Source organism: Oreochromis aureus, linkage group 23, assembly GCF_013358895.1.
Source record: "Oreochromis aureus strain Israel breed Guangdong linkage group 23, ZZ_aureus, whole genome shotgun sequence".
NCBI lineage: Eukaryota > Metazoa > Chordata > Actinopteri > Cichliformes > Cichlidae > Oreochromis > Oreochromis aureus.
The window spans coordinates 32,333,313-32,345,308 of NC_052963.1; the positions used below are offsets into that span (position 1 = coordinate 32,333,313).

The 11,996-nt window shown below is 37.3% G+C and overlaps 1 protein-coding gene across 2 annotated transcripts; it reads right to left on the minus strand.

The window, feature by feature from the left end:
* Positions 1-6,052: 6,052 nt before the first annotated feature.
* On the minus strand, positions 6,053-9,561 carry LOC116313000 (claudin-18). Of its 2 annotated transcripts, none has more exons than XM_031730556.2 (5): positions 9,244-9,561; positions 6,969-7,133; positions 6,757-6,886; positions 6,558-6,668; positions 6,053-6,392 (listed from the first exon to the last, which is right to left on the minus strand). In XM_031730556.2, the coding sequence occupies exons 1-5, from the start codon at positions 9,461-9,463 to the stop codon at positions 6,251-6,253; spliced, it is 768 nt and encodes a 255-aa protein (XP_031586416.1). In that variant the 5' UTR covers positions 9,464-9,561; the 3' UTR covers positions 6,053-6,250. The 2 variants fall into 2 exon arrangements, with proteins under 2 accessions (XP_031586416.1, XP_039463185.1); XM_039607251.1 differs by lacking the exon at positions 9,244-9,561 and adding an exon at positions 8,683-9,109.
* Positions 9,562-11,996: the final 2,435 nt, after the last annotated feature.

Below are 11,996 nucleotides of genomic sequence, written 5' to 3' on the forward strand. Positions count from 1 at the left end.
TATTTTTGTATTTTTCTCTATATAAATAAAGACATTTCCTTCATAAATTAATGCAGAAAATGTACCAGAAATTAAGAAAGGTAAGTTTGACAAATTAAGTACTTGAATGAAAGGTACTACTCTTTTTTTAGCAATAACTTTTAATCTGATTTAAAGGTTTTTCTCCACTATGATTATGGTAGTAAGGTAGTAAACTGTTAAAAATATTATTTATTTTATAAAAGGTTACATTAAGCAGGAATCAAAAAAGGAAAAAGAAGTTACTTTCTAAATCTGAAGAACTACACCCCTGAACCCTGGGAAGTGTATCTGCATAATTGCAACAGGGATCCTTCCACTTGAACCTGATCTTGGCAGATTTGGGGAAAAGATGAGAATTTTGGTATTTTATTGTTATTAGGAGGAGTTAAGAATCTACTTTTAATGAAATTTCTTTATAAATCGAGAACTGTTTTGGTGGCAGTGATGATGGTTTAATAATAATTTGGGAAATCCATGGTTCAAAAGCTTGTAAAATATTTCAGGTTATTTATTCAGTATTGTTTGCATGTTATGTTGTTACTGGCTGTGTATTTTGCTGTTTTATTGTAAGCACAAATCTTCTACAGATCTCTTAAACTGTTTGTTCTGTTTTAATCTCTTAACTTCGTCTAATCTATCACCTGCTTTATGAAGATGTTTAACTTATCTCACATCTCCATCTCAAAGAGTTATTAAAATGCTGAACATGCTCTTAGTTCTCCACTACATTGCACAACTGACATAGTGTGGATTATGAGGCCTCTGCCCAATTAAACACAGAGTGGAATGACAGTAATTTGGATCTGTGGGTGAGTAAAGATGAAACCCTTACAGGATATTTGAATTTCAGGCAAAAACCAAATATTTAGAAACTTGAGATGATTATAAAGAAACTCAAGTTTTTCACCATTGCAGCTATTCAGAGGTCTAATAGCTGATTGCTGATAGTGAATGATAGTGAATGCATATTTTTGGTATTGTACTGATAACATTGTCAGCAGAAGTTCAGGTTGTTGACGGAACTCGGGCTTAAAAAACAGCATGCATGAGGTGGTGGTAACAGAGCTGATCCACACCTCAAAGGTCAAACAGAAGTCTCATTGCAGGTGTGCTGTTCTGATAAGTTAACTTCCTTGTCCAATGTGAGTAGGGAAGAGTGTGGAGATACCAAAGTGAGTTATCAGAGCATTGAGGATGTATCAGGTAACCTTTAGTTTCTCTCATAAATCTGTGTTGTGAGTTGGATCTTGAAGCTTCCTCTCAGTGAACACAGCAAAGTCAAATTCTATAAGCGGCCATTGGATGTGAACTTTGACCCTAGAAGATGTTTGAGAACAACTAAAGTGTAGTAAATGTATTCCAGCCAGTACCCAGGGTTTTAACCACACCTCACTAGAATGATAAAAAACCCTGCCACATGACAAAATCTGCTCAGAAAAAACTTGGAACACACTAAAGATGTTGATCACAATATTACTGGGCATCTTAAGGATTCGACTGAACCAGCCCCAGTCAGAGAGGCACCACCATTAAAGCCCACAGATCCAGAGGCCTAACCTCCAACATCCTAATGCCACGCAACCAGTTTCAGAGATCTGCTGTGCACTCAACGACTGGCTACAGCTGTTTTAGTGTAGATGTTATGCAGAAGGTTTTAATATTGTGGCTGATCTCTTAATTATATTGTACATTAAATTGTGCTAAAAGCGGTTATTGCTGTTTTTGTTTTTGTTTTTACTTTGATTTACTTTTTTTCCCACTACAGTTCATATTTCTTTCAACAATGGTTGTAGAGGTTCACATTTCTAGTTTTTAGACTTTTAATTGAACTTAGTATTTCTGTCAAATAACTAACAGATCTTTGGTTTTGCTGGGACATGTTCTAGAAAAACTGCATCACTGTGCTTTGGTCACACCTGGACCTGGATACGCTGTAGAATCATTTACTGATTTCATAATGGCAGTGCTCACCAAACCCACTGTCGCCTTGTAGATGTGGAATGCCCCGTGCCTCATTTTAAGGATAAAGGTCATCCCTCATAACAACTTTCTATGGATTTGGAGTAATACACTGGGCACATGGACACATGGATTCAAATTATTTATACTTTTACATTTTTATTTTATGGTCCTGCTATTTTAAAATCAGGAGTGTTTGGATTGTACTGTCATACAGGGATGATTATTAGGCTTCCAACATTGGGAGAAAGAAAAACCACTCAAATATTTTGTTTTCCTGCATTTTTTTAAGGAAGGTACTGTAGATAAGATCAGATTCTCAGAGTGATCAGGAAATAAGAACAACAAAAGGAAAAAAAATCTTCAATCGTGAATTAACGCTTCATTAAAAAAAGCAGTGATGCTGAACTGATCCACTAGGTGGTGCCAGAGGTCCGGGTATGAGGACATGTTTTCAGTAAAAGAGCCATTTTTCAAAGACCAGTGTGATGGAAACTGGGCCCTGTCCGCTGGACGTTACTGAAGAGCACTATGAAATATAATAGGTACATGCTCTACCTTGTGGCCCCGGCCTAGCAAAGCTTTAGATTTCTGGTTTTTGGACCCCCAATGGACTTCAGTCTAGAAGTCCTCCAGAAAGTTAATATTATTCATAGTGAACTTCAAGACTGCAGCCAGTCATCAGGTCTATTTCTAAAACATCTGAATATCTGAAATCTGACCAACTTTCAGAAGCTTCCAAATGTGGAGTTTATATCACAGAAACATGTAAAATGATCAAATATTCCCATCTAAGAAGCTCATTTTCTGTAAAATAACTAATCAGCTAATTTATTCAGCTCTAGAGTAATCCCTGGTGCCTAGGTGTCAGTGAAAATATTGAAATTTTCATGCATTGTAAAGCAACACATTATTGTAATCGGATTATTTGTCTAAAAAAAACCCACTGTTCATAAACTCATTGCCCAATTTGTTATTATTCATCAAACAATTGTATCACTTTATTTTAGGCCTTTTCCTGTGCGCTTTCCCCATAATCATGACTTTAGATCAAAGTACTGTGAATTTGCTTTGCAGAAAGGACAAGATTGAGACTGCAAAAATGCAGAGATCAGGTGTAAGATATGAGCATGTGAGGTTTCATACTGTTAACCTTCATACTGTTAATGTGCCAAATTACTTTTTTAAGTTAATAAGTAATGCATGAGCAATACTTTGCAATCCCAACGCAGTTACATTTACTTAATAACTGATGAAGGTTTAGGGAAAAAAAACAGAACATAATAATTCTGCTGTGCCAAAAATTATCAAGCAGAAAAGAAGCTTAAAAAGGGTTGTCTCATAGTCTCAATAACTTCCTTTAAAATTAAATTAAAACAATTAATGACTCACTTTAAGAGTGATTAAATGTTATTAAATGTAACTACTACTTATAACTTTCATTAATTTTAATTATCAAGAAATGTGATTTCATGCAAATCACTGAAACTCTCTTTGCTGGATTTAAGGGCATAATCCAGCAGAGTAACAGACAGCTGCGCTGTCGTGGTATGAAAGATCAGTCCTGTTACATCTGAACAGTCAACAAGGATTATACCAAAGACACAGCATCTATCTGAGGAGGGAGCACTGATTTTATTCAATTACACTGAAACAATGTGAAAGTAATTTTATTTATCATTGGGCGCTGCAGGGCAAGAGATAACGTGTAACTGATGACCACTTGTTTTGATAACGCTAATAGGATAAACAACACAATAATCAATATGAGTGTTTGTTTCAGACGGTTGGAGCATGACTTGTATGAAAGCAGAAATAAACTGTTTTCGTTTTTGATAAATGTAATTTCATTTTTCTCAAGATTTCTTTCAGGTACACATTTTACAAAGTGCAGAAGATTTAATCATGTTAAAACTTTCAAAGTATAAGAGTGTCAAAACTATGGTGCAATCTTATGAAAAATCAGCTCTCCCTAAATTAATTACTACATTATATGTACATTTCACAAGCCTCTTCACACTCATTTTCCACTGGTTAGTTTTAAACTGTACAAACCTACTAAATGTGGCTGCACCATTAGAACATAACTAATGTCCTAGAAAGTAAAACTTCAGTATATATGGCTCATAGACTGTACAGTGAGGAGGGAGCTCAATAAAGTCCTGTCTGGAAAACAGTAGCAGATCTTGGTATTTTATGACACTTGCTGAGTTGTCTATCAGATTCTCACTGAGATTATTTCTTTTTGCAACCAGAAGAGTGGCCCCTTCAAAACACATTTGCATTTGTTTTACTTTTCAGACCCAGAAGCTATATTCATGCTCAAGAGGATATTACTAACAGTAAACTAGCCTCTGTAAAAACAAAGCCATTGTAACATTATAGGCTGTAAAATAATCCCCAAAACAGTAGTTTTAGGTGGATAAAAGGTATTTAGTTTAGTCATGTTAGAGCAGGTATGACTTTGCTGCATGTATGAATGCACATTAAAATAATACATTCATAAAATAAACTTTAATTCCATTTAACCAATAGTACCAACAACAACATTTGGTCAGTTAGGCAAGAATTATAGACCTGACATTTGCTATTTGTATTTATTATTTATTTATTTATTAAAGTATCAGGTTAATGTGTCAAACATATTATCTTTTCCACTCTTGTTCAAAATGGTGATGCATTAGCAAGCTAATGCTAATTTGCTAATGCTAACTTTGACTAAGCTAGTTGGCAACAGCAGCTGCATTTTGAAAAAGCAGTATGATGTTAAGGAAGGGTCTGTAAAGAGACTCTGCAAGACTTTGTAAGAAAACAAAGGTTCACTTAAAGGGGCTCTCAGATACACTTTAATAGTGGTTCCACTGAGCTGATGTGTGTCTAAATTCCTCGAAAGGCATAGCAAAGGTTTGTGTATTAAGACCTTGACTGGAAAGCCCCAACCTGGAAAAAGACCTTCATCCAAGTAAGTAGAAGATATGTTACTGACATAATGATCTACAGTCATGTGAAAAAGAACGTTTTCGCAAGACTCTGTTCCTGTGAAAAACTAAACTCCACCTCATGATTCAGTAACTTGAATGATTTTCTGTATGACTCAGTCTCACGTTGTTGTGTAAGAATTTCGGCCCACTCTTCTGTACAACTTTGCTCAGTTCTTTGAGACTTGAAAACATTTGTTTATGCACAGCTCTCTTAAGGCCATTGCAGAAACTTGATTCTTTTCTTTTTCAGCCATTCTGTTGTCATGCATGTGAGTATGACCCAGTTTCAGCCAAGCTTTAGCTGCCAGATAGATGACCTCAAATCTAACTGAAGAATACTTTGGCATACAGTGAAGTTCATGGTTGCCTCATTGACCACAAGCAAATGTGAGTGCAAAACAAGTTTAACTCATCACCCTTCCCCCACTGTGCTGACAGATGGTATGAGGTTTTATTGTACCACGTGTTGTACATTATAACATCTTTGGTCTGTCCAAAAGACATTGTTCCAGAAGTCTTGCAGTTTGTTCAGAAGCATCTGAACACCTCTGCTTGGAAGATCCACACTTGTTCAGTGTTTTTCTAATTTAACTGTCATGAACTTTAACATTTACATAATAACTAAGGATTGTGGATTCTGAGATGTAGCTGCTGGAGTTTTCCAATCTGACCTTGAGGTGAATTTGCAGGGACATTATGTCAACACACGCCCGACGGCTCGAGACCAGCAAACTGCCAAAACCTCTGCTTTTGTAGAGGTGCTCACACTTGCCGATAATCAGTAAATCAAGTACATCTGATTAGCATTTGGATGATTCTTAGCCTCTTAATTTCTTTGGGAGCAGTAGGTAGTAGTAGTTGTTGGATTGCATGTTAGTGCTTCCCTACTGGGTACATTTTTTTATATTAAGAACTAATCTGCGCAGGAACCTGTGCAAATATCCCTTTGTTTTCGACTTATTTATCCCTGTAAGATCAAACATGACCTCTGCACATTCCTCCACTGAGATCAAGATGCTATGTGAGCTGGTTTAATATGCGTTATGTGTTGTGCTGCTGAATTTAGTGGCAGACAAGGTAAGAATCACCTTTTATTTAACACAGACACACATACAAAATATACAGCACAGACTTTATAATTGTGATTACATTTGAAAAAGTAACATGAAATTAGGCCTGAAACAGGTCTTCCAAATTAAAGTAGAGAGAAATAAAAAATGAATGCTGAATGTAGAAAACTTATCACAGAGCTGCTGACTTTACACAAGAGTATTAAAACTGACATGGTTCTACACGTAGTCAAATCTCTGGTTTGTCTGCCTTCCATCCATACTCTGAGCTTTGTAGGAGTCGTTGTAGACGGGCCGGGATCTGGTGTCAGGCCTGTACATCGTGTTCTGGGAGGCAGCTTTGTAGGCCATCCCATCATACCTGAGGGATAGCGTCACATACATCAAACACTGAAAATATAATCTGTGTGCGTACTGTATTTTGCCCTATTTTGCAGTTTTCGCATCTCTATACTTTATTGTTCAGGAACAGAGAGGCTACTGTCCCTACCAATCTTTTTAAAGATCACAAACAGTTATAAATTACCGGTGGTCCTCTGGAGTCATTGCACGGCAGGCCAGGCACATCAAGATGCCGCCGATAAACAAGATAGCGCCACCGATCCAACCCACGAAAAGTGCAGGGCCAAAAGTATACCTGAAAGATTATTAAGGTTAAACATTACCAAAATTAATTCAGCAGGTAATATATTACTATATATATGCAAATTTCAGTTTATCTTTACCTTGGCGTCAGAGTTCCTGTTAGTCCACCAACATTGGCAGTACCGCTGAATCCACTGGCATATGTAGTGAACTGAAAACTTTGTACAATCAAATTAGCAAAGGCTGACACCCCAGCAATCCCACAGACACCTGAAAAAAATCAGAATTAATGCTGGGATTATCGCAAAACCTTTCTTCTTTGAAATCATCTGAGCATTATTAGTGAAGTAACCTGCAAGGAGAAGCATGATCCCAGCTGACAGAGTCATGGTGGCTTTCAAGTTGTCCTCCATGTTCCCCATTTTCAAGCACTTCAGCGAGAATATGGCGATCAGTAAGCCGATAGCGCCAAGGACAATCCCAACAATCATCAAGGCTCGGACGGCTTGGAGCAGAGCTGAAAATCAAAGTTATGACATTTAACATATGCTTAGGATGTATCTGTTTGTGAGATTGGTATTACCTTGTAGATACTTGAAGATTTATCAGAAAAGAAAATGCTGCCAATTAACTCAATGAGTTTAAATAAATAAAAGATATACAATATTCAAACAACCCAAACCTAAATATATTTCAAATGAGTAGAAAATTGAAATGTATTATAATACATAAGTTCAAATTTTAGGTTTAAATATTTCTGGAGTGTTGCAAGTTATAACATGCATGTTAAAAATATCTTCTTTTTATGGTTAATGTACTGCGCTGTATGTTTTAGAAGGCAACACTGTGCCTTGTACAACTTCAGTTATTATGTACTAAAGGTAATATATACAAAAAATATGATTATGATTTGAACACACAACAGTATATTAAAAGGTTCAAATTAACTTCTACTCAATATCATTTATATTCATCCAGTCATGAAAAGCTCTTTTTAAAAACCACTTGAAGTTTTGACAATACATTTCGCTAATTATATTTTTGTACTTTTACTTCTGAGTACTTCTTTGATCATGGCCACCATAATACAAATCACACACTAGAAACTAATTATAACTGTAAGGTAGCAGCTTCAATAGTTCAATATGTTCTGTCACAGGAAAACGGCAGGTCAGCTATCATTAAAAGTTTCCACTGAAGATAATATCTGGTGTAAAAGAGACGAGATATCGTCATTAGAAACTGAACTTGCTTTTATTTTCTTAATTAGTTTGAAACCTAAAATGACTAAAATGTGATACAAAAGGAGATCAAGGTGTTTTACAGCATAATACAATCAACTATTATGCTTCTTCTACATATATCACGGAAATATATGAATCCATAGACATAAGAGAATAACTAGGCTGAGTTCTAGTTCTGAGTAGTTCTAAAAAGTCTCTAAAATGGGGTCAAAATCCCCGGCAATAGTAAATAATATTAGTTTTACTGATGCACATGTGCATCATGAATAGAAGCAGAAAAAGCCCGACACTCACGGCATTCACTTTCAATTAAAATTTTTTAAAAAGGAAGAAAAAAAGCACATTACAGTTATTTTCCAGCACTCATAAATCAAAGCAGCATGTGGTGAAACACACTGAACTAAATGCCATCTTTCAGCATCCTCAGATATTGTACCTGTATTATTCTAGATTTAATCCCTTAAGACCTTATATACAATATGCTCTACACTACATTCAGCTGTTAAGTACAGAGTGTGGAAATGTACTTTACATTGTGTGACACTCTGCTAAAGCTTGTGCTTGCTCAGCTAAGCTTTGGATGTCTCATCAAATTTCTATTTGATTCCGGAGAGACACCATCTTTTCTGCAGTCGACTGCATTTTTATGCCAGGGCTGGTCGGAAAAGTGGCGGGGGGTGGAAATGGGGGGAAAATCTGCCCTAAAACCTCCCAAATATTCTAAAGTACCTTCCGAGGTCCTTTAGAAAATGTTCTCCTTAATCCGACATGTCGAGAAATATTTGATAAATGTCTTTTTCTCTCCGAGTGTAATTCTCTTACCTGGCAGGCCAAGTATGGTGAAATAAGGCCGACACTGTGTGGTACCGTACGCCGTCCCTACGCACGACTTCCATAAACCAGAATAGGTATAAAAATTTGTTATTACTGTAAAAGATCGGTCTTGTAAGCTCCACTCGTCCATTACTGTTGCAGCCGATATTAAAAACAGGCCCAACACCGACAACATGAATCCTATTAACTGGGTCATTGTGGCAGCCATTTTGGATGTTCCACTCAAACTGTTACCATCAGAGTCAGAGAGTCATGTAATGGCAGTGTCTGACTGCTGCTTGCTGTTATGTAGGCTTCGACATGGAACAGACCTTATCTGATGTTTACCCAAGACTTACTTCCAGGTTTCGGGAAACTGTGGGGAGCACATTTTCCCCTCCTTTCGAAACAGGGTGTGAAAACACGCGCCAAACATGGTTCTTTGTATTGTTCTTCTTTCTGAATTAATATTTAAACCGCCTACATGTATTGCATACCACCTTCCCCCCCCCCCAAGAGTCAATTTCATTTTTTTGACATGTGTGTTGGTATTATTGATTTAAAACATACCTGGCAGGCCGAGGATGGTGAAATATGGTCGACACTCTGTGAAGCCGGAGCTCTGCCTAACACAGGACCTCCACAGGCCCGAGTATGAGTACACGGCTGTCACAACGTTGTCAAAGAGGTCTTGTGTGGCCCACTGGTCCATCCCCGTCGCGGCGATTATTCCCGCTATTCCTATCAAACTCAGAACGAAGCCTAAACCCTGACACAATGTGGCCGCCATGCTGCCGTCTTCCTTCTGCTGCTGGAAACAGTTTTGTCAAGTGCTCTCAGCTCAGCCTTTCCTCGGCACTGCAGCTGTGTTTGAATATGATATCGTCCAGTATGAAGTCTAAAAGGACTTTACCAGTAACTCCGCGTGTTTGCACTTATGTACAGATTTGGGTGGAGCGTATCGGTATCAGTGTCAACTAATGTTGGTAAGGAGTGTTCGTCATTTAGAGGATTGTAAGTCTGTTTGTGAGTGTGTGTAAACGGTCTTTAAAAATCTAAAAAGAGGAAATTATGATGGTCTGTTGGTCAATTTGGAGAAGAAGGTCATTCAGCTTCTATACCAGATTTGTTGGGCAGAAATGGTAAACAGACTGGTTCTTATATAGCGCTTTTCTACTCTTTTGGAACACTCAGAGTGCTTTATACAACAATCATCTGAGTGTTCGTTAATCTAAAAAGAAATAAAGTTAGACCACTTCATTTGGTTTTAGATTAACAAACACTCAAGGTCATGTCTTACTCGTGCCATGAAATCGATCTTTTTACACTATTTTCTTCTGCTTTAAACACGTCACCACAATAAATGTGTCGCATTTACACGAGTGACCTACTTCCTGATTCTGAACGAATCTGAACACATAGTTATAAAAAACCAGTCTGCACACTAAGTCCAATAGGTTCTTCCTACCTGGACTGTTCAGACTTGGTTTGGTCAGATTTGAGTGACAGTAGCTGAGAAAAATGAGGATCATACGTTGCTGTTTTACAAAAGTAAAGCCAAAGCCAAACAATCCAGAACAATACAACACAGTCAGATTGTGGGGACTTGGCTCAAGAGGGGTGTGCTCACATTTGGACCTTGAAACTGCACAGTCAGGCATTACAAAGCAGACTCTGATTGCAAATGTCAGCACACGCCTCTTGAAAGTTTCAGAAAACAAGCAGTCTTTTAATATTTAATCATAATGTCATAAGCACTTTTTGCAAAGTTGTTAAGCTAGCTAGCCAACATGCTACCATTCAAAACCGATAAGAATCTTTCAGGGACCAGTTGATCCATCTACCGTTCGCTAAACCCTCAACAGAAATGGTCTCAGTAGAAAGGCGACTGTCAAGAAAACAACCTCAAGAATATTTTAAGGAAGAGTAGAGAAAACGCCAAGAGGCCAAATTACCCAAGAACTAAACTGAAAATCATGGCAACAGGAAGTGATGACTAAATGTGAAACTTTTGGATCGAATCATCATTTACACCCCCTAAAAATGATGCAATAAAAGACAAATATTGGAAAAATCCAAACTTACAGTACAAACAATACAAAAGCTGTGTAAACAATTTCATATTGGTGAGATGGGATCCAAAGTATTTAGCTAATGATTAGAAAGGTTTCAATGAAATTCGACCCTTTCTTGATGTAACATAACATCATCTCAGTTTCTGGTCATATTTTTGTCCGAGATATGTTGTTATAGTGAAGACATAACAAGAAACAATAACGAGAACATATCATTAAGACAATCTTGTAAAGGTTAGGACAGTTTTTCTGGTTTAATACGAATCAAATTATTTTTATTCTGTTATGTTTTAATTGAATAGATCAGTTTAAAAAAAAATGCAATAAGCTGCCATGTACTTGGACTTGTTTTCTTTCTTTTAAATAACTGACAAAATTAGGTTATTTCAGAACAGGGCATGCTGGTTTAGGCCATGTCCTGAAGATGGGAAGCCCGGCGTGTCAGTAGCAGCAGGCAGGATACTGTGAGATGTAAATATGCTTCTCCCACTTACTGCCGATTACTGCTGTCTGTCATCCAAGGTAGCACTCAAGCATTTCACTCTGTTGATTCACTCTGAATATTTCCCCAGGAGAGGTGAACAGTAACAGCAGTCGGAAATAAAGCATTAAAATGTGCTTGCACCCACAACAGTTTTGCTTTTATCAGCTTAGATGATTGCATTAACATGGTACTTTCAAGATTTATTTTGAGCGTTATTCTTCACTAAACTGTATGTTAGACTTGTAAAAATGGTTTCAGTTTAGAAGCACAACATCTGCAGATTAAATATTGTTCTATGCCTCTGCCAGGCTGTTAAACGATACTGCATGACAGCATTGTTGGGGTGGGTGCTGCGTATCGTTGTGGCACCAGCAGCCAGTCAGGCGAAAGTAAATACTGATACGATTGTAGTGAACTGAAACCAATTTGCCTGTGGCTGATATGTCGGGGAGAACATTTGAGACACCGGGACTGAATCGAAACTGGGTTGGGGCCTTGTTCGGAGTAAAAACACAGCCTCTGCCGCTCAGTATTCACACATTTATATATAATTTCTTTACCTTTTCATCTTTTTGTTTGACATTAAAACCGCTGTTGCCGCGATTTCGTAATTTCAAAATAACCTAAGCACAGTTTCAGCTCTTAGTCTCAGTGCAAGCACACAATTAATACATAAACTAAAATAAAGAAAATTAAACCTAATAAGATACAAGAGAAGAACATTGTTAAAAAACATTTAACTACACCGCCTCTCTGGCCTCCTT